At 39.4% G+C, this 27,182-nt stretch overlaps 2 protein-coding genes and 1 long non-coding RNA gene across 6 annotated transcripts in view; 1 reads left to right on the forward strand and 2 right to left on the reverse strand.

Moving 5' to 3' along the window:
* Nucleotides 1–378: 378 nt before the first annotated feature.
* On the reverse strand, nt 379–9,851 carry LOC122661666 (protein NEDD1). Of its 2 annotated transcripts, XM_043857154.1 has the most exons (12): nt 9,761–9,851; nt 9,209–9,406; nt 8,958–9,070; nt 8,453–8,713; nt 8,232–8,336; nt 7,994–8,059; nt 7,604–7,825; nt 2,388–2,969; nt 1,208–1,831; nt 904–1,086; nt 674–811; nt 379–597 (listed from the first exon to the last, which is right to left on the reverse strand). In XM_043857154.1, exons 2-11 carry the CDS (start codon nt 9,366–9,368, stop codon nt 704–706), a joined length of 2,424 nt encoding a protein of 807 aa, XP_043713089.1. In that variant the 5' UTR covers nt 9,369–9,406; nt 9,761–9,851; the 3' UTR covers nt 379–597; nt 674–703. The 2 variants fall into 2 exon arrangements, with proteins under 2 accessions (XP_043713089.1, XP_043713083.1); XM_043857148.1 differs by having other exon boundaries at nt 379–811.
* Nucleotides 9,852–13,490: 3,639 nt separating this feature from the next.
* Nucleotides 13,491–27,182, forward strand: part of LOC122648511 (periplakin) — a 29,277-nt gene continuing 15,585 nt past the window's right edge. For 2 of the 3 annotated variants that reach the window (XM_043841716.1, XM_043841717.1), the window contains exons 1-13: nt 13,491–13,655; nt 13,740–13,824; nt 13,926–13,963; nt 14,990–15,079; nt 15,178–15,231; nt 15,583–15,660; nt 15,744–15,812; nt 15,892–16,047; nt 16,132–16,237; nt 18,685–18,725; nt 19,902–19,991; nt 20,094–20,198; nt 25,669–25,848. In XM_043841716.1, the coding sequence (XP_043697651.1) occupies nt 13,620–13,655; nt 13,740–13,824; nt 13,926–13,963; nt 14,990–15,079; nt 15,178–15,231; nt 15,583–15,660; nt 15,744–15,812; nt 15,892–16,047; nt 16,132–16,237; nt 18,685–18,725; nt 19,902–19,991; nt 20,094–20,198; nt 25,669–25,848 (1,128 nt within the window). In that variant the 5' untranslated portion in view covers nt 13,491–13,619. The remainder of the gene's footprint in view (nt 13,656–13,739; nt 13,825–13,925; nt 13,964–14,989; nt 15,080–15,177; nt 15,232–15,582; nt 15,661–15,743; nt 15,813–15,891; nt 16,048–16,131; nt 16,238–18,684; nt 18,726–19,901; nt 19,992–20,093; nt 20,199–25,668; nt 25,849–27,182) is intronic. The other variant, XM_043841718.1, reaches the window with a different exon arrangement.
* Nucleotides 25,889–26,511, reverse strand: LOC122648512. The gene is made up of 2 exons (XR_006331092.1): nt 26,287–26,511; nt 25,889–26,098 (listed from the first exon to the last, which is right to left on the reverse strand). It is a non-coding gene; the product is annotated as an uncharacterized LOC122648512 (long non-coding RNA).

Genomic DNA, 27,182 nt, shown 5'->3' on the forward strand with positions numbered 1-27,182 from the left:
CTTTTTCAAACATTAAAAAATAAATAAAATATACCATCCACATTGATTAAAATATATTTTTTTTAAATGTAATTTTATAGGGGTCCTTATTCAATTTGAAAATAAGTGATTCGATTCACTTCAACAGTTTGTCATAAAACCAAAAACTAAACCAGTAAAAGATTCCATCTTTTTAAACCAAAACAAAACCAATTTATTTCGATTCAGTTTTAAACGGCCAGTTTCGGTTCTAAATTAACACCCTTAGCTTTTTCCCTTATAAAGTACTTTCAACTCTAGATCATGAATGCACATTGCAAAAGCGATTTACAAAACAAAATCAGACAGCAACATCACAAAGCTTATAAACTCCATGGTCTGTACATGTACAATTTTTTCCTTTTTCTGGAACAAACAACCTTTTGTAAATAACAATCACCACTACAGCAAACCTGGCCCTAGGAGCCGGATAACAACCTCATTCAAAATCTCCCCATTTATCAATAAGCACAAATCATATGGGAACCGTGAATTTTTGAATGAACGATCCCATAAAACAATCTCAAAAATGAATATCAGAATGGGTTAACAACCTTCAATCAATGTTCAAAGCAACTGGCGAAGCTGCTGATTTTCTTTCCGTAGAGACTGGACTTCTTTCTTCAACTCAGCTAACAATCTCAAAAATGAATATCAGAATGGGTTAACAACCTTCAATCAATGTTCAAAGCAACTGGCGAAGCTGCTGATTTTCTTTCCGTAGAGACTGCACTTCCTTCATCAACTCGGCTTGCTTTTCAAGAATTGAGTTCATTACGCTTGTCATCTCCATCTGTCAAATGATCCCATCAGAAAACCTTTAGCCAAAAGAGAAACAGGGAAAGAAAAAATAAGGTTAAAAGCAATCAATCAACCAAGTCATACCTCCTGTAAATGAAATTGCCTCAATATCTCAATATGAAGGTTCCTCATATCCTCATGGATGGATTTCTGTACTGACGCTAGAGTCTCCTCAAGAGTGCGCTGAACCAGCTGAAGTGTAAATGAAGAGGTTCCCTGCTGCATATCTGGCTGAGAAGGTATTCTATGGGATTGTGATGTTTCTCCCTGTTAACAAGATAGCATACTTTTTAACCCTATCCATAAACGTCCATTAAGATATAAAAAATAGCTTCAAACAAGTAAATAAGAGCAAGGACTAATTAGGAAAAAAAAAATGATTCTATACATTTATCACAGGATGAATTCCTGATCCTGTGGTTGCTTGTATTTCCGATCTAGACAAGAAACTGCTTATAAGCTCTTCCCTGGTTTCAGCTCCTGTTTTTTTGGCCTTTGGTGAACCTGTTGCAAGGGCTGCCCCGTCACTGAAGGAGGGAGTGCTACTTATTCTCTCTGCATAAGTGGAAAATCTCCGAGGGAGGGTCAGAGATGTTGACACAGGAAGTTCCAGATTAGCCTGTGCTGCAATGCTTTTTGTCCCCTGGGACATGGAGAGAGAACTAAAACGAACATGTTCTGGTAGTCCCAAAGATGTTTCTTGGCTGGAGGAGGTATCTCTTGCTCTCAGGTTTGGATAGTTCAGGTTTGCATTTGCCAGGGAACTCGTACTCGAAAAGCTTGTGGGCAAGGATGAATCTTGTAAGCCAGAAAAATTGGAAGTTGATGCAATGGATCCTGGCATCAATGTTCCAAAGCGAGATGGCAAAATACCAGCTTGACGATGGTGGTTAAATTTATCATGCAATGCCTCGCCACCCCAAACTTCAGGAGGGGTAGTGGAAGACTCTTCACTCTTGGATGAGGCAACAGGTGTAGTGGTTGATAGTGATGAGGAAGATCGAGCATCATCCTGCATGAAGTAGGTCTAATTAGGGTATTATTAGAAAACAAGATCCACATTTTCTTTTGATGGGCATTGTTAGCATTGGACCACCAGGTCTCCAACCTCAAGATTGCTAGCACCATCGAATAGACGTCCCAGGCAATCATGCAAACAGAATATACATGAATCCCATAAAAGCTATTGTATTGTAAGATTATGCATGGGTAAATGTTTTGCCTTCAATACTATACAATGTATATGGCTTGCCAGTTGCAAACAATCCAAGCCTTTCAGTACATGTCCCATGGCTCAAAAATCACGTGACAGGTACATGCAGCAAAGAATGAGATTGGGGAGAGGGAAAGAGGAAGAAAGACTTCTAGATATAACTAGTACATCAATGGTCCAGTAAGTAAATGTAGCAACATTAGGTCTGTTCATCTGTACGAGTTCAAGCATAAAACACAGATTTGAGTTTCCTTCAGATTAAAAAGTAGTAAAAAGTATAACTAATCATAAATAATGACGAAATACAGAAGGAAAAGTAGTTGCTTTCTGCGTAATTAAGAAGTGAAAAGCAAACCTGTCTGGAAATGGAATTAAATTTCCAATCAGAGATTGGATGGGGAATATTTCCACCGTCATCTGCAAAAGGATATCTTCTACCGGGTGAAGGGGACAACAGAGATGCAGGTTTTTTATCAACAGATACATTATCTTTCTTTCCCTCTTCATGATCATCCCATAACTTATCAAGCGAAGGTGTAATTGGCTGAACATCCACAAGTGGAGAGAATACTTCCATATCATCCTTGAAGTTATAACTAGTACGAGGAGCTTGTAATCTCGACAAAGTTGCACCAGTCCAAAGATGATTTCGGTTTGGTGTTTCCTCAGCGTTAGATGAGTACATTGTGCTTGATGTAGATCCACTGCTGGTTGGCATAAGAGAAGACGAATCAACAAAGGGACTTGAACGGCCAGGATTTCGAGAACCAGGGACTGCTGTAGCAAGAGAAAGGCTTGATGATGTCACGGAAGGAAGTGGATCAGGCATAAGGATTGAATCTTCCCCAGCACCTCCCAGAAGTGCAATCTCAGCATTACAATTACTTTCATTGATAGTAATGGGTTTTGACCTTTGCCAACATAAACTTGTAACAGCCTGCTGAAAATTGAGAGCGATTAGTATCACCAAAAGATGAAATGAGCTGTATCTACCAAATCAGTAAAAGTGGACAACATTGTGTAGCCCAAATGGATTACTGGTTAGGCATGTTTATCAGTAAATAATATTAAGATATTATTTCTGACTATAAATATACAAAATAAAGTGTACAAGTGACAGACATATAATAGCGATTGAGAATCATTATTCATAGTTCCCAAACAAATCTACACTCTGAGGACACACAAAAATTGTGGACTCTAAATCATTTGCTGAACTGGGCATTATCAAACTGCCTAAGTCATGAACCTTCATTTTTGGACCACATGTAGAGTATCTTTTTTTTTTTTTGGGGGGGCGGGGGGGAGAGGAGAGGGGAGATGGCACATTATGGAAAAAAGTATTGAGAGTGTAGGGTGCATCATACCCTACAACTGCAAAAAACATTATATGCTACAACTTTCACACAATTCAACATCTCATTACGACAAAGTTCCATATAAATATTAAAAAACAGTACATTAATGCAGCCCCATGTCACAAAACCTCGCTTTTGGGTCACTATAGGCCCACTGAAGTGATGAAATTCTCAAATAGAAGGATAAGTGGCAGTTTCATAATTTCTGTAACAGTTCAGACCATTAAGAGTAAAGTAATCAAGTAACAGGAACAAACTGGAATTAAAATTTGGACGACATGCTTTTCTGGAATATAAAAATAAGGGTATTCTTCCGCATCACTACACCTAATGAAGTAGTTCCCTTCATTATGACATTTTTACCCTCATAAATATTTTTGTTGAGTTAGAATCAAGGGGGCAAGTCTTGTAAATTCACATTTTAAAGAATTAATTTATCAATTTCCTTTTCTCTTCCTCTCCTTCCCTCTCCCCGCCGGCTTACCCATCTTAAATAAGAATGAACACACAACCTCCCGTTTCTCCTCATGTAGCCGTCGAATTCTATACCAGTGAAAACACAGATTTCAATAATCTCGACCAGAATAACGTGGGCATCAACCTCAAAAACATCAAATATTTCAAGACCCAAATGGCGGAGGCAGTACTGAAGAGGTCAAGCCTGCCTTGAGGGAATGGTGATGCCAAAAAGGGCAACACAGGGATCGCTGTGAACTCCTGCACCATCGCCCTGAAGTTAGGTCAAACAGAGTTGGACCAAAGCACCTGAACTGCCAAGCTCTCCTGGGTTTCCAGTCATCTCTTCTCTCAGAATCATCAAACTGCTTTGTCGCTTCCATCTCTGCAACACAGTGATCTCGTTTTCTTCTGCAACTTCTCCTCCATCTAGCTGAACAAAATTCTAAGATGCCTCCATGTCTGAGTTAGTCAAGCTCTCCTGGGTTCCTTCTCTGTGTTTCTGCCATTGAAATTGAGGTTAAACACTCAAGAAGATCAATTGAACTTGGTTCGAGTAATCGAGTTCTCTGTCGTCCATGACAAAAAATGTCTGTCCCCACGCACGCCCTGCATTCCTTGGCGAAAACCTCAAAACAGAGCTTCCGCCTTCCCTCTCCCACCCTCTGTCTCTGTCTCCTCCACTCCCCGCAACGTGCAAACCAAAGAGAAGCGACATGGCGACGGCCCTTCGTGCCGCTCGTAAGATGACGAAGACCAAAACCCAAGATCCCACCATTAAGACCCAATGAGAGAACACCCATAACGCCAATAATGGCTTCAGAGATTCAGAGAACTGCCATCGCCAAGAGAGAGTGGTGTGGACCCGAAAAAACTAATCAGCTCTTTATTAGTGCGTTGTATGGAGTAATCTACAACAGAAATGTTGGAACTGATATAATGGATTTCCTTAATGATACCCAATTTAAGGGAGCTATTTCATATCAGGTACCGCTCAATCCTTGAAGTCAAGCTCATGGCTGTGCGTCAGACTATGCTATTTGGAGTGGAGCCAAAGATTTCGTCAGTTGAGGTTGAATCAATCCATTCACATATCTGTTCGATTTCAATGGCGCAACCAGAAGATGGATTTTTTGGTTTATGGAAATTGCACGGTTCTCTGATACGGGCCTTTCTGTTTTGAGGGTGACGTGCTGTCCAGTCCTTAGGGCCTTACAGAAGAAGCAGAGAGAGACAGACAGTGGCTGAAATAAGTATTATATTTCAGAGAGGGAGGAGCGGGAGAGGGGGAGATGGAGTAGATGGCGGCGGAGGGGAACGAGAGGGAAAGGATAGGGATGGGGATGGAGATGGGAATCCGGAGCCAGAGTCGGAGCGGGGTGGGAAATGGAAGGAAGGAGATGAAGTACCATTCTATGAATTACATTTTTACCCATCTTATTAACTTACTGTAAAATGCAAAAACAAGGTTAAAAAAGCATAGTGAATCATTTTACTTCACTCTTTATAGTGACATATAGAAGGACCCTAAAAATAATATGGGGATTAAGCAGAACAATATCAGACAATGAGGGGCTTTAACATAATTTAACAGCAGATGTCCTTACTTGTAATTAACAAAAGCATTCCCCCCCCCCCCCTATCTCACGAAAGCATAAACAGGACGGTAAACCAGATTCAATTTGAAGGGAAGAACTACCTCAAATGACCACCAACTGACCTGAAATTTAGGTGGTGTATCACAACACTCATCCCTGTTGAATCCAACTGACATCAATCTGAATTGAATCTCTAAAAAGAACCTGGTGGAAGGATTGAAACCTGCTATAAGAATGGATTTGGTTTTCTGTACAGGAAGACTATTAGGGAACCAAATTTAGGGTATTGATCGCCTACGGAAGAGTGACGTAGGCTAAGAATATCAGACCTAATAAATCGATTACAAAGGAGATTGATCAATCTTATTAGGCTGCAACTACCGCCCAGAACACGGGAAAACTATAACAGTGTAGCAAGAAAGAATAAAGGAAAGATGGAAGTGGAAGAACAGAACATAGGAGAAAATCAGAAGAGAAGATCTAACCTGAGAAGAGGACTCAAATATGAATCGAGCTAGGTGGGAGGAAAAGAAAGGAGAGGAAGAACCACATGGCCGGGCTTGGCTCCACAGACATTAACTCAAATCAATTCATTCCAATCAACTGAGAATCAACTACAATGACATGCATAAATAGATTCTACTAAACTGAAATTGACTCCAACTAGGAAACTATCTCAAACAAGGAAGCTACTGAAACGTATCTAACATTCCATAAATAAAAATAAAATAAAAATAAATATTACAAGATAACCCCCATTCATCTTGGTCTGGGTTTCCAAATCTGGTCATACTGGACCAGCTGCACACATGCAACTGCATCATTCATAATCATCATTGCCCATTAAAGTGATAAGGTAGTAAATTCAGCATGCTGCTTTACTTTATATCCAACTGGACGAATACCTTTAACAATCCATAGCATTGCCATGCATCTTTAAGACAACAAGCCAATGAAAATAGAGAACATGTATGGATATTTTGGACAAGAAGATGTAAATACCATCTAATAATAACTTTAAACAAATCATCCATTTCAACAAGAAGGATGCTAAAGAAGGCAGCACAGAAGGAACAGAAAAAGAACAGAATTTTCACCAAATTGATGTGATTAAAGAATCATGAAGGTAAAATCATCTGCTTTTAACTATTGAATAATGACAAAAATGGAAGTGCAACTTTCAGTTAGATTGCTACCAAATATCCTTCCAATATGAAAACACAGTTTGAAACCAATGAGTCTAGGGATATGTTGGCCAACAAAAGCCTATTATTGTGGTCTTGACTCTTGACCTAGCATCACACCTGTAATACAAAAACCTTCAATATTTCTTATTGGACACATCAATTAACTTGTCAAAAATAGAACCCAACCTTATGTTCCTATGGGACTGTTTCGACTGGGTCTGCTGTCAAAAGAGCTGCAGAAGAAACCTGCATACTTCATACCTCATAAGTATTGGACATGCTCTAACCAAATTATTTGTCAGGGTAAAGACAGGAGAGAAAATGGTATCAAACACAAACGCATCTAAACTCAACCAATCTTCTTGGAGGGGGAAAACCTGTTCAGGTAAGTATCAGATTTAATTGTTTTGGCTTAAAATTCCAGTCACCATACTTGGAGTGTGTTGAAGATTTTTTTTTTTTTTTAATACTGATTATGCTAGACTAGTGGAGATTGAATAACACTGTAACTAAGGCATGTATAAAAAAAGAGGTTATGAGAACGTAGGAGTACGTGAAATTACCCCTATAGATAAAAGTATTGTAATACATAAGGGTGGACGAGTTTTTGATGATGATGATGAGGTCATTTCAGATATAGAATTTCTCCTACATGAACCCACCAAATGAAGGGTTCTAATACGGTAATAACCTTCTTTAGCAGCCTTGGGGAGGGGGGGAACCCAAGGAGTTATTCAATTCTTAGAGGTAATAAGGCAAGGAATATTGTCTAGTTCGCATCATTGCTTCCCTTGGTACAACTTAGGGAATAGGAATCCTATAACCATATAGTTATATTACATGCACGCAATTACGCAAATGCCTGAATGAAACAAGTGTAGATTGTAGAGAAACAAATAGCTATTTCCTGAATTACTGAATTCTGAAATTAAAACACACTTTCCACACAAAATTGAAAAGGGGAAAAAATACCTCTGAGCTACCATACGCACGAAGAACAGTGAACGGCTGTGGTTTTCCACGAACATCGTAGAATACAACCCGCCCACTACTTGTGCCAGCCGCCAGTATCCAACCATCATCTCTAAATGCCAATGAAGAGAAAGGTGCCTCATAAGGAATGCAAAATGTGGATCTTTTAGTACTGGAATCAAAAGTATACAACTTTTTATCCAGACCAACGCTAGCAATTATCTGTCACAAGAGGGAGGAGAGAGATATTAACAGTTTTTTAAACCAGTTTTTGGTTATATGGAATTTAAACAAAATATATAAACAGTTCTACTGATTACGAACTTTCTTTTTAAGGGGAGGGGGGTCAAGTAACTGAATGAACAGGCAATTTCAAAACACAAAGGCAACCTTGTCATTTGAAGGTGAGAAGCTAACACCAGTTGTTGGTGCAGAATGCTGCTTCAACCAAGAAATCTGCCAGGAGCAAATCACTCATTCAACAAACATGGATTCCAATTCCATAACATGCACGAATTAAATGGTCCAACAAAATTCATCACTGATTGAAACTATGTAACCAGCATGAGTATTTCAAGTTGTCTGAACTTAATTCTGTATTTAAAGAGAAAAGGATTTATTAGAAAACCTTTGGACTGCGGCCAGTTGTATCCCACAGATGCACAGATCCATCATCTCCAGCCGTAACCAAAAGATGTCGGCTGATACGGGAGTAATCAAGCACTCTCAGTACCTGGCCTTCAAAATCATCAACAAATAATTAGGATTCATTGGATGAAAAAACCAACATCTGAATTCATTGTAGTTAGAATGGCATGCTACATTCAAAGTTCTGATCGACCAAACAACCTGTTCTTTGGGGTCCTTGAATTCAGCAACCCTTGCTCCAGAACTGAGGTTATGAAGAATAAGATCCCCCTTCAAACTAATGGAGGCCAAGTACTCATCTTTGCAATTGTACATTGCACCCGTAATTGTATCTGTGTGGCCCTTCAACCACTTGATACACCTTTTCCTTTGCAAATCCCATATTCTTACAACTTGACCACTGCCTCCAGAGCAGATATACCTAGAGCTTTTACTGCTAAAGCTAATTGCCAATATTGATTCCTACAATGAGAAACATATGATAATAGAAATTAGTGCCTTATGCAGACAAATGTCTCCTGTGTCAAATCTGCAGAAAGATATAATGGGAAATGTTAGACCAGATTTAATAAATGTAGAGAGTGTAAATCATTTAAGGTTAAGTTGAATTAATGAATACTCAGACTACTCAGTCCAAGTATCAATTACCATAACAAAACCCAATCAGTTTTATATATAGATAAGATGCTGCACTTAGTTGAATTACATCAATATTGTCTCCACTGTCACTTCCAGAAACTGGAATCGTCCCCATGCTTTGCCCATTTTTCCTCCACAATGAGATCTTTCTATCATCTCCAGCACTAGCAACAACCAAATCTGCAAGGATACGACAGACAAGCAATATATAAGATTGATAAACAAGAAGTTCGACACAGACTACCCAGTAAAAGAGGAACTAATTGGACCTGATGTCTTTAAGAAATGTAGAACCAGGGAATGGGAATTGTAACTTACTGGTGTGATTCCACTTCACTGAATTCACTTGGGACCCTGCTGAAGGTATGTAGCTTAATATGCAGGGATCACCTGGGTCGACAGAAACATCGAAAAGCTTAACAGTGTCACCACCGCAAGCTGCTAGGAGGGCTGTTGACGGGTCATTGAAGCTCATCATCCTGATTTCTGCGATTCTTCAGGTCACACTTGCCCCTCCTAACCAATAATACTCAGAATTTTACGCAACAATGGTGCAAAAGCAATGGACAACAAATAACGAAATCTGAATTTCCCACACCCACCGCCCCCAGGGAGGAAAAACTCGAAATTTGTAAGGACATTTAACTCAAATGCCCTGATTTGAAATGGGGCGAGGAGAATACATACGAAATCTGCAGTCTCGTTATTCAGCAAAAGGGATCCCGGAAACCAACATTAAAGAACATTTTTCAGATGAAATACTTTAGATTAAATAGTTTGAGCACCAAATCAAACAAATTGGGGTTCAGAACAGTGGACGAATTCTACAAAAAAGCATGTTGGAGGAAATAAAACATTATAAAAGGGTACCTTTGATAATACTGCCGCTTTCTTCTTTGCCAAAAAGGGTTTAGGCCTCTCAGTCTCAGTGCGCAACCCTACCAGGGGCTGAGTGACAGAGTGAAGGAGGTTTGAAAGTGCAGAGAGCCAAAGGTGTATACATAAATTGAAAATCGAAAGCTCGGTGCATTTGCCACTTTTGCTTCACAAAAAACATTTTCAAATTTTTTTCTTTTCTTACTCCCTTAAATACTTTGGATAAATCATGTACCTATTCGGATTTCGGCGTCTTCAAACCGTACCGGATATTATTGAGTCGGGTGGCCTCAGTCCATGCGGTTGCTTTACCCAAAAAAAAAAAAGGTCCATGCGGTTGTACAGGTAAACCCTGGTTTTAAAAATCGTAATCAGAACGGAATCATTCAGCGCTAATTCCGATCTGATACAGCTTCGAATTGGCCAGAATCGGTCTGATCCAACTGGTTCTAAACTATTTTATGGTGAAAATAGACTCAGTAGTCAGTTCATGAATCAAGAATTGGTCCAATTTCGAAGATCCGATTCAAGTAGTAACGACTAGGAACTGTGGGAATCAGGATCGGTGTTAGTCGAATCACTGATCTGATTCCTGATTCTTGAAACCCTGGGAAAACCCTTTTGAAACTGCTAAAGAAAAAGGTCTTTTTTCCCTCTAAAACGAAAATGCTAAAGTCAAGTAAATATGACCATCTCACACCGAACTGTGATGTCCATTATCCTTAAAGAGAAAAGTTCACTTTCAAATTATTAATTTTTAGAGATAGGGATCGTTGGCAGGCTGTGTGGTTTCTGCACCAACGATATGGATTCCTATGTGGCCCAGTGGCCCACTAAGTTGTGCCAATTGGAAGGACAATGTAGCAATTTACGTTAGAGGACAAATATAGCATATGACATGGATTGCTTATTTTTGGGTACACGATATTGATTGCTTCACGTGTCAAATTTTATAGCCTATTGAATCATATACCTTCCTTTGTATTGGCATTCAGCCTCCAGTAGCCCAAACATTAGGGTTATTGTTGGTGGTCCTAGAATTTGAAGGGTTTAGTTTGCTACATGATCAACTTTAATTGGCTGAAATTTGGCATGCTAGCAAGTAATTTTAGGGTTTATTTTTCTACAACTTTTGGATAGATATTTTAAGCCATTCATAAAACACTTCCTTGGTGGATAGCCTAAGAAACCAAACTTAAAAAATGAGAAATGATACCTTTTTGGTTCATTCCCAAGTCTTGTTTGAAAAATATTGTTGATTCTCAAAACCTAGACAATTGAGAGATGAAATTCTACGTGTTTGCTTTGATTCTTTTAAATGAAACTTGACACATGAGCAAAGATCTTTGGAGTCTATTTGTTCACAAAATTTCTGTCTATCCAATGCAACACCTTGTTTAACTAGATGTCTAGTCAATAATTTTTATAATGGATGTGGCAGTTAAGAAAAACCACTCCCAACAAAAAGAGTATAGTATAGCATCGTAGACTCGCATATGGACTGGCTCAAAGCATTCCATTTTAGATTATGAAGGGACCCAACCACGGTAGTTCAAAGTAGGTATTTTAGTAACTCATGAATAACCATTATAGTGTTAGGGACTTGGGTCTTATCCTAAAAAATTAGCTGTTAAAGAGATGGTGCCCAAGTACCTATTAACCCACCCACATCTCCTTTCATATCCGATGTGGGACTATTATTTTTGCTATATGCGTGGATCCCAATAATCTCTCCTCCACGTGAAAGGCAAACGTGGAGCCTGAGATCCCGATTTCCCCTCCACGCAGAAGCCGACGTGGAGCCTGAGATCAAACCCGAGAATCCTCGACCAAATGGGAATTTCAATGCTCCGACTCTAATACCACTTGTTAGGGACTTGGTTCTCATCCTCAAAAGTTAGTTGTTAAGGAGAGAGTGTCCAAGTACCTATTAACCCACCCACATTCCCTTTCATATCCGTTGTAGAACTATATTTTTTGCCTTATGCGTGGATATCCCAACACATAGTTCGTAGCCTGGTGGAAGATAAGCTAACTATAAGTAATTTTTTTGTTTTAAACAATGAAAGCACCGAGAGAGGGCCTTGATGCAATAGTAAGATTACTCCATTGCAACCAGTGGTCATGGGTTTGAGTCAAGAAACAACCTCTCCTTAAAGGATTAAAATCCTCTACAATTCCTTCATCTTTCAGTGCCTGGTAGTTTGGACATGAGAGCTTGACATGTGGAAGATGTAACATCCAACTATGTCGAACTCGAGCAAAAAAAAAAAAAAGTTGTTTCCCAAACTTCAAGGCACCGCAAGATTATTGGACTGTAGAGGAATTTTTTCCGCCATGAAGCGGGGGCTAAGCTACACAAATTATGATGCAAGTGTGTAGATTCCTTTGCATGCCCTCCCAACATTCTCTCTCCTCATTAAAACCCCTTTCACGCTGCCTGCTTAGTATTGATATATACACGCCCCCACCAATTGGGAAGCATAGACAAGTTCATCAAATAGGGACACCCAAAGATTGTGAGTTGCTTGAAAACCTAAAAACGTATAGGCATACTACCCAAGTGCGGTAAGCTAGTTTATGGTACGTGGCTCGTGGGTACTGTGCCCAACCTCTTCCCTTGTTTTATATATGGAAAAATAATGCTACCGGGTTGCGTTCCCTGTGCCCATACATAGTCCCCCTAAAATGACTGTTTTGCCCTCCTACAAAAATGAAAAATCCCCCCATTGTCAATGCCCCTAGAAGTCCCCTCATTGGTCCCTAAATTGGTGCATGCCACATAACTAGGCGAGGTTGTTCTTTCCTCTATTTATTTTCTGGGACAAAAAACGCTACCCAGTTGTACACCTTGCACGGCTCCCAGACAAACTGTCTTGCCCGCCTAGAAATGACTGCATTGCCCCATGTGAAGGTGGAAATCCCAGGTGACCAAGGTGGTTTGTGTGCCTAGGAGCCACGTAAGGCGCATGACCGGGTAGCATTCTATTCCCCTTATTTTTTATTGGAAAAATGAAAGCCACTTGGTCGTGTGCTACGGTGTGTACCTACACCCACACACAGTCGGGCACGAAATTACCGCCCCACCCCCTGGAGAGATCATTTCACATTCGACTGTGTCTGGGCATAGAGGTACACACCACAACACACGACCGAGTGGCGTTCTTTCTCCCTTTTTTATTTTAGGAAGAGAGTTAATGAGTATGACATCAACTTATGATAAATTAGCAGCATACACTAGTCATACAATTGGACACAGGAGGACAAGGGAAAAAAAATCCTTTGCAATGCCTTGGGGCTTGAGAGCTTGATACCTGGAAGATGCAATATCCAACAGTGCCAAGCTAGAAAAGAAAGAAAAGACAAAAAAAAAAAATGCATTGCATCGAGTTCGCACTATTGGATGAAACTTCTTCCACGTGTTTAGCTCTGAGGGGCTGCATTGCAATGCACCGCCACATGGCCCCACCGTAGAAAATTTTAATCCGGAAGGCAATGGCCAATGGGTATTTTCCAAAGGGGACGTAGACCTGAGAGACGATGGCACATGCTGAAGAGCATTACCGAAGGGAGAAAAGAGAGGACGAGTGGACGACACATGATGGACACCTTGGCGGCGTGCGCAGCTTTTTCCCTCTATTTTATTTTCCTACTTGTCAAATATTTGTCAAATAAAGGTACCTTACGAATGACGCGGCAAATAACATTCGCAATAGTGAATTTTGAAAGCCGTTGACAGAGGATTTCCGTCAAACAGGGCGCTGATCTTGGGCACGAGCGAGCGTAAAACGGGATAGGAAACGGAAAAAACTTTCCGGCGACCTCTGAATTAATCTTTTTGATTCTCTCAGTGATGGAGGCACGTCATGCATCTCTAGGACGACGAACGGTATATGATGCGTCGCAATCATCTTCGCCTTCAATTATTTGCCTGATTTCCTCTATAAATTTTTTTTTATTCGACAAATTTCAGTTGCAAGAGATCCGTCAGAAGAGAGCTGCAGAGAGGTTAAGCAAAGTTTCTTCTGGATCAGATCTGGAAGCCTCGAATCAACCCGGTATATCATCTCATTGTTTCTCAATTCTTTTCTTGTTGAATTTCAATATCCATTGCCTAGTGATTTTATCTTATTTTAATCACATTTTCTGTGTAAATTAGGAATACCTAAATCAGAGAGCGGAAATCAACTTTCCGAGGTAAGATTGACGCTCTTTAGGTTTTGATTTCTTTTATTAATTTTATCAGATTGTATCTATAAGTTGTTGAAGTTTATCACGAATCTCTACCAAGTCTCGTTTAATCCGGACATGTTTTAAGTTTTTTCAACGCATTTCTTGGTAAGACAATATTCTCAAGTTATATACCAATCCATGTACGATGCGATTCAAGTAAAAAATTGTCATATTTCATGAGGAGAATGAGAAGATAACTACAATAACTATAGCACACATTTATTTGAGTGGAGGGAAGCACAACACATTCACAAAATGTTTCTGGCTGATTCATGGATGTACAACCGGATGAGAGGCCTGAGGCTGACTAGAAGGTTGTAGCTAGAAATGAATGGATTGATTAACTTGAGTTGTAGGGTGACAAAGTGAAAGCTGGGGTAGATGTTCGATTGTGTAGCACAAAGACTGATGAATTCTCCATCGGGAATGGAGTGAATTAAAGGTCTTGAAAGGACGAGGGGAAGGCCAAAACATAACTTGTGCTTAAGTAGTTGGAGATGGCATGGGCAGTTTGACATCGTCTGAAAATTAGGATTGGGCAATCAGACTTGTGTAGCCAACCCTTATTAGTTGGGATAAACCAATGAGTTGCCCTGAGTTTTTGTTGAAGGTATTTAGTAATAATTATTGGGAAAAGAATTGCCATGACACTAGACTACTATTTCCTTCTCACATGGGGTTCTTTATTATTTTCTCTCTGGTCCCTATGCGGATGATAATGTTCTCTGCACTGCCATTAGTGTGGCGTGCAGATTCCCCCCCCCCCCAACTGGCGTCATGGGGAACCCTCTCTCAATAATTATATAGATGCACATAAAGTAGATTTTGTGGTGAGCCGGAATGGTCCCTCGAGGAATCTAGAATGAGGTTGAATTGGAAGATAGAAATAGTAATTGTGTGTTGCTATAAGCCTATAACTATATTTATACAATTCCTGAAACCCCAATTTATTGATGGTTTTTCTTTTCATTAAAACTCAAACTACTGCAGAAGGACATATATGGTCTGGTTTCTCAGCTTAAAGATCTTGAGAAGAAGAATTCAGAATTAGAGGATGAGAACCTGACGCAAACATCAAAGGTAAGTGTTATTGGATTTAAGTCCCTTAGATTTACTATTTGATGCCAATAAAAGTTTGATATAATATTTTCTGAAAATTTATCATCTCATGCTTTCAGCTTCAGGTGAAGGAAGTTGAGAATGATACACTGCTGAAGCGTTTAAATGATCTGGTAAGCTCTAGGTCTTTAATTTCCTTCCTGTTGCTTAAGAAAATGAGGCGATCTTCCCAGTAGACTGTAGACCGCAAGGTCAATGCAGCACTGGTGTAGGAGTATAAATTGCACAAATATGTGGGAATGGAACCCAATGAAATAGATGATCATCTGGCATAGAACAACGCATATCTCTTAGGTGGCATCGACGGAATGGTGGGTCCCATCTCTTCTATCTGTGCCATTTGTACTGCTTTTCGATGACAACATGCCTGGGAGCCAACTTTGCATTTCAGTTGTTTTGACTCATAGAAATTCAGACATGTTCGCCTCCTATTTTTTCATTTTTGGGTTTGTGCTTGATTGCAGGAACAGAACAGTTTGCCATCTCTAAGGAAATCTCTCAGGGATGCTGTGATGGAAAAAGATGCTGCAGTTGTTGCACGGGTACTTACTAAGTTACCATACAAATTTTTAAATAATATATTTTTTTCTACTCTTCATCCACAATCTCTGATATTTGAGTGTAGGAGGACCTCTCAGCACAGCTTCGGACGATGAAGAAACGCTTGAAGGAGGCAGAAGAGGAACAATACAGAGTATACAAGTGATTTCTATGTTAAGATTCTAAAAGCATGTCAAAGGCTATTCTTGTGCTTATGGGTTCTCCTGTTCTAGGCTGAAGAAGATGCGGCAGCACTGAGGTCAGAATTAAATTCGATGCAGCAACAAGCAATGATGAATCCACTTGGTAGCATCCCCGCAATGGGTAACTCTCCAGATCATTTGCAAGCCATGGAAAAGGAGTTGGACAATCTGAGATCTGAGTTACAGGTGAGTATTTGTATATTGGTATTTTCAGATTGCATCCTTGAGATGATGTACTAATCTGTTTTTCATGGTTGCTCAAAATGCCAGCAAGAGTCAGTATTGAGGCAGCAAGAACAACAGAGATTAGTGGAGGAACAAGCTCGAACTTCTGCATTGGAAGAAAGACTTGCAGCTTTATCAAAAAAGGCCTCAGGTACCTCCGATAAATGTCTAGGAATAGAGTTTGGGTCTCAGTGGCATATTCTTTATATGATTTTGTATAGTCAACACAGCTCAACTAAATCTTATCTCATTCTAGCCCCCTTCTCCCCCCCTCCTTCGAGCCTCTGAAAAAAAAGAGAAAAAAGAGAGCCTTATACCTACTATTTGAGGTCCAGTAGATGGATTTTGATTCACCATTCCACTTCATTTAAAACCATAGATGCTGTTACAACAGTCATATCCTTTTTCACCACTTCAACCCTGGTCATCTTTGGCCTTTCTCATATCTGTTTCTTGTATCATTTTGTATCAAGAGAAAGTATGATAATGCAGAGATTTTTTGTTCTCTGTAAGCTGATCCCAATTGCTCTAAATGTGGTAGACTTGTCAGTGTGGAGTGTCTGATTGTATGGTGAGCTCAGCTCAACTAATTCTAATCTTACCGAAACCTCATCTCAACTAACTTGGTTCCTCTATATGATTTTTTTTTTCAGAGTTCCTCTCTATTTAAGAACGTAGATGCTGTTAAGGTGTCATGCCCTTTTTCACCAATTCAATACCAGTCATCTTTGGCCTTCCTTCTGTCCATCCTTGTGACATTTTGTATCAGGAGAAAGTATGATAATTCAGAGGCATATTGTTCTCGGTGAGCCAATCCGGATTGCTCTACATTTGGCAGATTCATCAGTATGTGCAGTCCAATTGGTGATCAACCATCTGGATATACCTACTTGTGGCAGTGGGTCAGTTATGTCCATAGTTCAAGATCTCGTCTCGTCTCGTCTCGCCATTTCGGGCAGATTCATCAGTATGTGCAGTCCAATTGGTGATCAACCATCTGGATATACCTACTTGTGGCAGTGGGTCAGTTATGTCCATAGTTCAAGATCTCGTCTCGTCTCACCATTTTGGGCAGGTCGAGATTTCCGAAATATCTGAAATTTACCGAAATTTCGCCGAAATATGGTATTTTTTCTGCCATATTTCGGCAGTCCATCTCGGTGGGTTTTTGGCCATATTAAGGCCTGATACTTCATGTACACCCTTATTTAAGCTAAATAAACACATTTAAACCTTCATATTGCAAAAAAATGAACTCAAAGTGGTGTTTTGGGTTGCACCCTTGATTGACAGTATACGGTTGGACCCTGATGTATAAATAGTTAAATACACATTGTTTAAGTAATATACCGAAATTTGGACTAAATTTCACGAAATATACCGAAATTTGGACTTTTTTTATTTCGTATGGTCATCTCGTCTCAATAGTGTTGGGATATCCGAAATATACCGAAATATCGGTGATATATCGCGAAATTTTGAACCATGGTTATGTCAAGACACAGGTCACTGTATGGCACAAATGTCCCGACTTGACAAGTACAATCCGCTTATTATAAATAGATCAAGTGGCAAGACATGAACACAACTTGCTAAAGAAATCCCTACCCTGAACAAGACTTGTTTCTTGAATTGGTTGTGTTTGGGTTGGCATGACATGACTTGAAATGATTTGAAACAACAAAAAGTGTCATGAGTATGATAAAACATGGAGAAAAGAATCCCAGAAAAAGGTAGTAAGAAGGTAATGAAGGGTTAAGACGGGCTGATTTTGGGTTTGGCTTGTTCAACACAAAAATCACCTTTTTTGCTTAGTGTCCATTATTTGTCGATCTGAAATTGACCTGAACTGAAAATACCCAACCTGAGCATGGATTTATAGGTTGTATTCGTGTTAGGTTGGCAGATTGCTTGGGTATTGCTATCCTAAATAGGTGTAGTGGAAACTGGATAGTGTTCCAAGTATTTCCTCTTTCATTGGTGGCCCCATGTATAAGTCAATGTCACATCTATCATCAATTGTCATTATTGATCTGTTACAAAATCTGTAAAAGATCTGAATGTACAAAAAAAGGGAAAAGGTATAGCCTTACAATTTAAGCTACTTACAAAAGATGATGAACATGACAGGAGACAAAATGTGGGTTCCAACATGTATCTAGAAAACCATTATTTTCTCCCATATAAAAAACAGAGCGTCCCAGTGCATGAGGCTCCTGCTACTGCAGGGTCTGGGAGGGCAAATGTACACAGCCTTACCCCTTGCTTTGCAGGAGAGGCTATTTCCAAGTTTTGAACATGAAACTAACAGGTTGCAATAGCCAACTTAACTGTTGTGCCAAGGCTTGCCCACTTTTTCTCCCATATAATGGTTCTTTAATTGTCTGTAAAACTGTTGATAAAGTTCTTCCAAGAACAAGCCTTGTCTGATTCTGGCTCATCTTCGATTTCGATTAGCTTCTATTGAATTTCAAAGAATTTAGCTTGAACATGTTATGTATAACGGGAGCTATTAAAAGGACTTGTTTCTCTAAAAAATACATCATATCATTGTAGTTTAGATACCATCTCAGTGAGGCTTATTTTTTTTTGATGCAGAAGAAGCATCGGAAGAAGCAGCTCGCAAGGTTTTTTCATCGGTGAGTCATCCTGGAATGATAAATTTCTGCAGAATTATTGCCATAGCTCTGGTACTGTCATAATATAATGATTATTGATGCGATCTTTTCCACCACCAAACTGGTAGCGTTTGTTCATTGATCTGGATTGTGGAGCATCCAAATTAATTGGGATCTCTGGATTCCATATTATCCTATAAGGCTTTAACTCAGAGAATCTGTGTCAGTTTTTGGATTATTCCCAACTGATACTGCTCTGGATCGTTCTGGATCAGCCAATCCAGTGAAAGAAGAGCCTGATACTACTAATGGATCAGCCAATCCACTAGGTATGATAGATCAGACTGGTCCTGTCCAATACCAGTGCAGATCAGATGAACCAACCAATATTTACCATATCTTTAAAATTATGTTATGAATAGTAAAGTTCTGGTAGATGACTAGAATAGAAATTCTAATGATTCGGGTTGTTTAACTGATTTGCTCATACACTACAAGAGATGGCCATTGGTTGGACTTTACATTGTGCACCGCCACCATGTGTGAAACAAACTTTTTCTATAATGACCTAGGGCTATAAACTCACTTATTTTTTTCCCCTTGCAAAAATTATTTCTGTGATACTTAAGGGCTGATTTGGTAAGATTTCGATTTCAATTTTGGATTGATTTCATGAAATAGTTAACAAATAGATTTTTGGTCAAGAAATTGAAATTGTTTTGGTTGCATCAATTTGAAATATTTTAAGCATAAGAAATCCATTTGGTAGTTCAATTTCTGAGAAGAGATTCTCTATATTTTTTTGGGAGAGGGTGGTGGTGGTGGTAGAGGCGGGAGGTGGGGCTTGGAATGGTGGTGGTGGCGGTGGCAAAATATTGTGATTTTGCTTTCATTTCTTTTTAAATATGCATTAAAGTGGAGCACATAATAGACTTGAAATTGATTTCAATTTCAATATTGAAACAGGTCGTCAGCTATTTCACTATTTCAAATGAAATTGATTTCAATTCTCATTAAAAGGTGAAAAAAGCATTCCAAATAGCATAATTTCAATTTATGGCCCCATGGAATTGAAATAGAAATCATACCAAAACAACCCTTGGTCACATTATGATGTGCTGGCAGCATGTGGATTGAGTGCAACTATGCCTAGGGTTTCTTATTTCCTTTTCTCCTCTCTTTTTTTTTGGCGCACAGAAAGAGAAGGAGACCCTTGAGCAGCAATTGCATGATATGGCAGTGATGGTTGAGAGACTGGAAAGTAGTCGACAGAAACTTCTGATTGAGGTATTGTACACTCATAGTAATATGTTAACTTTGTTGGATTAGATTTTTTGGGAGTATGCCTAATTGCCTACTAATCACATTGTTTCTTAATCCTGGTGGCAGATTGATTCACAATCTTCAGAAATAGAGAGGCTGTTTGAGGAAAATTCCAATCTCTCAGTCTCATATGAAGATGCTATGGGTGTAGTGGCTCAATGGGAGAACCAGGTAGAACGCTGATCTACAGAAAATTTTGGTTGATTGATTGAATGTTTGTCTTTTGTTAGTATGGGCTGCTGCCTGAATATGTGCTATGATAGCAACTTTAATCAGGTGCTCACTTTGGTTCCCTAGGCTGGGACCCGTGTTCAGGTAGTAAGGGCCCCAGGTGAGCCCTTGATTGAATTTTCTATTCTTCATCATATCTAGTTATAAGGATGCTGACTAGGTCATTTATTTATTTTTTGTCATTTTATGTTAGATTTGTCATACGGTTATGTGAAATAAGGGGAAAACAAAATCCTAAGCTTAAAAAGTACTAGAAAGAGGATAGCAGAAGCATAGCAGTTCAATAAGGATTCAGGATCAATTCAATATATTAGCACTACCAATTTCCTTTAAATTCACTGTCCATCATCCCTAACCTTGGGACTTCAGCCCTAAAACTAACCAGACCGTTTGACACTAAGCATGTGAAAGGCCATCTGTAATGAGAAATCACCGGATAGTGTAGTCAAAACTCCATGGTAGCATCTGTTTGAGTTAGACTTCTAATTGGTGAGTAGTGGCATCAGGAAATTTAAAATTCACGATTTAAGGATGAAACACATGGCTGCAGAGTTTGCAGCATCACTAACATGAAAATTTGTTCAATTTTGCATTCATCCAGAGCAGTTTTCTCTCCACCACTGCCCCCCATCCTCCAAAACAACCTCTACAAATGGCAAGTGTTTATTTATTTATTTTGTTTCATATTTATTGTTGATTGTAGGGTATAAAGTTGTAGAAGGACTTAAGACATACCTGTCAAATACTTGATGGTGAAATTTCATGGACAAGGAGTCCTAATGAGGAAATGTATCGATTATAGAAAAGTGAGAAGCAAGGTTAGTAGTTGAAGCCTGAAGGGGGAGAGAGAGAGAGAGGGAGAGAAAGAGAAGGCTTAAGATGGAGATTGACGGTAGTGGCAGAGTTGGTACAAATGAAAAAGGCAAACTTGGGGTAAAAGTGTTTGTCAGGAAGAATTAAGAAAAAAGGAACATTAGAGGAGCAAGAGACACTGTCATAGCTTTAAATTCGCGTTGCAAAACAGAATTGGGGGTTCAAAATCTTTAGATGGATAATCAGCCTTGCAATCCCCAAACATAACATTTCCCTTATCCTATTTATGTTTATTTAAGACTTTTAATCTGTACAAAGTTTGAATTCTACATTTCAAAGAAAATAGATGGTGGCAGTATGGAAGCCCTAACCCTAATTAGGGTCTTAGAATCAAATTACCAAAAGCTAAGAGAAGGAAGATTAGGGTTTAGGTCTAGATTTTTAAATTTGGAATTGATTGATCAATGGAAAATAAACTGTGAAGTCTGAGATAGGACAGAAACAAGAAGATTCAATGCAATTGGAATTAGGGCAGAACTAGGGTTTGATGGAAGAAAGTTGACAAACACTAGGGTTCAAAATAGGTTGAAACAGGGGTTGAGTGGTCTGTTCAAAAGGGTGCATTGATGGTTGAAATTTGGAGAAATTCTCTGGTTTACAGAGGGGTGCAATTGGGCTGAAACTAACCTGCGGCCCGAACAGAATATGGTGACAAGTTGGGTATGGTTAGGGCTTAGAAGTTGGATTTTCTGGTAGGGTCGGACAGGGGGTTGTATGAAGGGATTAGGGTTGAAATCTCTGGGAAAATTGAGCAGAATTGAGAGAGTTATGTGAAGTTACAGGTAGTTGAAATTGGGGCAAAATGGGGTATCTACAGGGTGTGCTAGGGCTTGGAAAAACTAACCTGGTCGATGGCTATCGAAGGGTGTCTGAGGAACTTAGAAGCAGCAGAATAGAACTTGTAACACTGCAGTAACAGAGCAGCTTAGACCCTCGTTATGGTCTAGGGAATCCACTCCTTTAGAGCACTGAATCCACACTAGCAACAGCAGATTTGTATTAATCAAAGGCAATGCTTCACAGTGAAGGGCCGGTCCCTGTTTATAGGGAAGGTTTTAACTTTGTTACTTGTGACTCCAAGTTCAAAACTTTTGAAAAGCTGAGACATGAATCAAAATAGAAACTTGCTTAGAATCTTCTAAAACTGATAGGGTTAAGCTCACTAAATAGTAAGCAAACACCCAACCCACAAGTAGGACTATTAGATTCTGGTATACAGCAGTATAGTGGCCCTAATAATAACTGTATTAGTGGTTGGGTCAGACCTAAAATTAGGTCAACAGTAAGGGCACGGCAACAGTATTGTACCCACAAACAATGATCACAATCCAATGGTTGGATTGACAACTACAGCATGTCTACAGTATATGGCAGCTTGCTGTCAAATTCAGTAACTAGGTATAACTTTCAAACCCTATGGTAGGATACCCCAAAAGTGATATCAACAGTAGGTCTCAGTTACAATATGTACCCTTTAATTATCTCCACCAACAAAAGATCAGAACACAGGTTACAGTGCAATCCCAAAATAAAAACTTATAACTATAACCACAAGATAGCAGTAATAGCCGATGGAAACCTCAGTTGAAGCCACTACTCATCTCGAGGGGATGGGATGGGCTGTCATACTCTATAAGACTTCAGAAAATCAGCCAAGATTGATGGCTGGAAGGGGCACAACAGCCCAAGGTAGAAAATAGAAACTAGGGTGTAAAACAGGAACTTACAGACCACATGATGCAATATCACTTGGCTGGTTGGACCAGCATGATAGGATCTGGAGACCCAAACCCAAACAGAACCAGTCCAAGGGTTGGAATTAGTTAGTAATTAGTCATTTATTTTATGTCTTCTAATTGTTTGGGTCAGGTACATAAGATTTTATTTCAGTTTTAGAAAGCTACTAGGATTTAGTTTCCTTATTCATTTGAGTTTCCAAGTTAGAGTTAGTTTCCTTTCTTGTTGGGATTCTTTTATTTAAATAGATGTAACCGTGCTATGAGAACTCAGATTTGATTAGTGAAGCTCTGCGTGAGTGTGTGTGAACGTGAGTTCCCTCTTTCCCCTCCTTCTAATTCTTCTATTGTTCTCTCTGTGAAGCCCACCATAGCAGATCACCCCTTGGTTTGCATTACCACAACACCAATCAGCCATTAGATAGTGCTGAAGCCTGAAGGTAATTTCGAAGGAACAAATCAATGGAGGTATACACCCTCAAAATCTGAGATGAAACTGCTGGACAGATCTGGAATTGTATGGACTTGAAGTGACTGCAATGGGAGACCAAACAGCATTGCTGCAGGGTTGGAATGAGACTTTAATATCAACTTTTGCCGGTTGATCGATGGGATAATCTTCAAGTGATCAAACAGCTGCAAAACAGAGGAAGTTGCAGGCTCAATACCCCTCACTGTTGGGTCTTGGTTGCAAGTTTAACAAAATAGAAACTAAGGAGCAAGAAGTTTAGAAGAGAAGGGGAAGGAAGAAGGGGGGATATGACAAAGGCCTGTCACCTATGGCAGTCTCTCACTAACCTATTAGGTATCTGATGCAGATTTATCACCAAACTAGGCTTCTTTGCTTAGGATTAAGTCTAGGGTTGGGTTCTATACATGTTGGGCCTTTGATCCCATGAGTTTTCAATGTAATAGGTCGCTTTTATGGACCTAAAGTATGGGTAATTAGGATACATATGGGATTACTCTCTATACTTAATTTATTTTCATGTTTTAATATTTTAAATTGAACCGGTCCTAAACTGATTTAAATCAGTGGTTCGATTTAAGTGATTTTAGTAGTTTTCTTTTAAGTATTTATTGGGGCTGGATTAAGACTTTGTTTTGAGTCTATTTCACCTAGTCATTTTAAGTTACCTAATAGGTTAAGGATTGGGTTAGGCCTTTCCTTTTTAGGGTAAAAGTCTATTTTTGAGTCTTTTATATAATGTTGTAACTTGTAAGGGGGCAAGTATTGAACACGAATTTTGATATTAATGAAAAACTTTTTGCTGTTCTTCTTCTCCATTGAAGATCTTTGTCTTGTGTTTGGTCAAGGCTGGTGGGATTGGTGTTTGATCCAATCGACACCTTGCACTATGAAGCCCAGGTGGATCGTTTGAAGGAAACGATGTTTGATCCGATTGACACCTTGCGGAAGCCCGGGTGGTTCTTTTGAAGCACTACATTCATGTTCTAGTTCAAGTTTTGATTTTTATTCAAGATCTACAGTCAAGCAAGCTGCTGCCCAAGAAATTCTGCAACTACAGTGAGTTGAATCATCCCCAACCCCAACCCCAACCTTTCTTCTTCTAATCCTCTAAACCACCAAACCCTAGCATCCCCTCAATCTCTAAACCTTTTTTTTCCATAACCCAAATTCTGTCTAGACCAATTCAACTATCAAAACCCCTCCAAATTTGGATTGAATTCTCCCCTCACTCTAAGGAAAACTCGATCCAAGCCCCAGCCCTAGTTGACCACTTTAAACTCTAGATTCCCTCTTCTTCTTCTTTTCAAAAACCCTAAACCCTAAACCTAACCTCCTGCCAATTCATTCCAGTGCACTTCCAACCATTAAAACTTAACGTAACCTTCACTGATAGACTCCCCTACATCCACTTAACCTAACCCGTCAAACCCGTCCCATCAAACCCTAACCCTAATTTCACAATTTTCACCTATTTTGACCTAGCCGAATTACCCAGTTCATAGCAGCTACTGGTTATTGGCTTCTAGTTGGTCTCCTACCAATCTAGAACTACATTAGTATCTCATCTTGCACTGCATCTCACAGCATCCATGGTAAAAAAACTAAGCTTTCTTTACTCATCTAAATCGTAGGGTATGGGCAACATAGTCCTTTCAGTAAATAAAAGGAGTCCCATGCATGATGTAGGAGTCTTGTACAATAAGAACAAAAGGAAAGCTAACTTAATATCTTAAGTAGTATCTAAATAAAACTCAAATTAGAAACTACAATAAACCCCCCCCCCCCCCCCCACAATTCTTGTTTTTAGTGAACCAACTAACACCCAGACCATGGGCTTGGTATGGCCGGGTCCAAAAGATTAGTTGAAGAACTATGGGCCTTGTTCTTCTTGGGCTTGCAATAATACTGCTTGCCGTAATATTTGTCTACATAAAAAACTAAGCTAAAAGCTACTCTAATCTGTGAATAAACTTCTAGAACAATAACAACAGAAATAGAAACTAATTTGCAAAATATAAAAACTCTAGGTTGCTAAGCTGCTGCTAGTAGAATCCTGTAGAAATGGACCCAAACAGGCCAAAACAGGGATGAATCAGGCCTATTACCCTTTCTTCCTACCGACTGCATCAATAACGCCTTGCTTGCCCAACTCTCACTTCAGTTGATGTGATATCTTGTTGCTTTGGTGTTGCCTTTCATCTCAATAATACTGGAGCAATTCTGTTCTATGGCAATGTTATCTGGGTATTCTTAATAATGTTGCAGTTCAATTGACACATCTATATTGTTTTCTCGAAATGTAATCTGCCTGATCAAATGATACTTGCAGGTTAAAAACTGTCTGAAGGAGAATGAAGAGCTTCGTGGCTTGCTGGATACATTAAGAATGGAACAGGCTAGGCTCCAGCCTTCAAATGATAAGAAGGTCCAAGGAGGCTTGTTGGAAGCCAATAACAATGATCATGTATCAAGAATGCAGGGAGATGCAGCAGAACTCTTCTCTCTCAAGGTTAGGCCCTAAACCAAATATAGAAGGATCATTGCTTTTAGTGGGTTTGAGCGTTCCTGATAAAGGAATTTGATTTCCATTTTAAAGCATCAGAGCTACTCTCCAACAACAGCAAAATGTTGGTAGAAACAGGTGGGTACGTAAGAGTGGGCTTGGTTCCCATCCTTTATCTTTTCAGCCTTCACATGTCGGGGCTACACCATGGCACTGTTTTGTCTCAAAAACTGGTTTTGGTGGACCTGAACCTAACCTATTGACCACTCTAAAAATAGAGAGCATCCCAGTGTACAAGGCTCCCGCAACTGCAGGGTCTGGGAGGGGCAAATGTATGCAGCCTTACTCCCTGCTTCCCAGGAGAGGCTGTTGCTAAGTTTCGAACCTGCAACCAACAGGTTGCAATACTGCAACTTAACCGCTACGCCAAGGCTTGCCCATAACCTATTGACCATTCTAGTGAGGGATATTTTTTTTTTCATTGGGTACTATGAAAAATATATTAGCCAAATTATTAGTATTAGAAAAATACAAAGAAAAAGGAAAAATTTTTGGATTATAATGGTTTCTTACTAGTTCCATTTCAGTTGGATTTGAACCAACTTCCTCTTTTTCAGTCTTGCTATCCCCATGTCCGCATACAAATTCTAGAACCACTCATACCAGATTGATCAGATATGATGGATCTGATCGGTCTAGTAATGTGATGTAGATTGATGGACCAAGCTCAGCCAATCCTTTTCCTATCCATTGGTTCATGGGTGCTCAGATCCATATTCTGTTATTTATTTGGGCCCGTATTCTGTTAAATTTGAGGCCCACTTTCTGTCCCTATGTAGCCATCGACCAGCATCGGGTAAAGGTGATGTTTTGGCTGTTTTAGTGTATCCTATAGGCCTTGCGTGGAGAAGAATTTCCGGAAGAAATAGGAGATATTCTTTGGACCCCATTCCAGATTGTGTGGGAGGAAAGATGCTGTCAAGGTCTTTAAATGTTTCCATTTTAGTTAGTTCCTTGTACAATACTTGATTACCAAGTCTTTAGTTAGTAGGCAGTTTCTATTTTCAATTTTCTCTTTCAGAAGGTAGACTTTCCATTTTTATATAATAGCAATATTGGAATTTTAGTTTCTATTTTGAAGTTTGCATTGTTGTAATAGATGCTTTGTTATTTAATAAAGAAAATGGCTGGACAAAGGCCACAATTTGAAGTTTAATAAAAGAATGGGTCTATGCTGTTACTGTGGGAAGCAGGAACCTTAGTGGGAGACTAGGTTGTTTAGTGGGATTCTAACCTTGGTTCTAGTGGGAGGCTCATATCACTTCTTTTTTTTCTATCTT

The sequence above is a fragment of the Telopea speciosissima genome, chromosome 1 (genome assembly GCF_018873765.1).
Source record: "Telopea speciosissima isolate NSW1024214 ecotype Mountain lineage chromosome 1, Tspe_v1, whole genome shotgun sequence".
NCBI classification, from domain to species: domain Eukaryota; kingdom Viridiplantae; phylum Streptophyta; class Magnoliopsida; order Proteales; family Proteaceae; genus Telopea; species Telopea speciosissima.

Bases quoted from the DNA above. Each gene is read 5' to 3' on its own strand.
- LOC122661666 (XM_043857154.1), bottom strand. From the start codon at position 9,368: ATGATGAGCTTCAATGACCCGTCAACAGCCCTCCTAGCAGCTTGCGGT. The intron at 8,337-8,452 runs GTTGTTTGGTCG...TTTGAAGGCCAG, and splicing joins TCAAGGACCCCAAAGAACAG to GTACTGAGAGTGCTTGATTA. The intron at 1,832-2,387 runs GTTTGCTTTTCA...TACTTCATGCAG, and splicing joins TTAATTCCATTTCCAGACAG to GATGATGCTCGATCTTCCTC.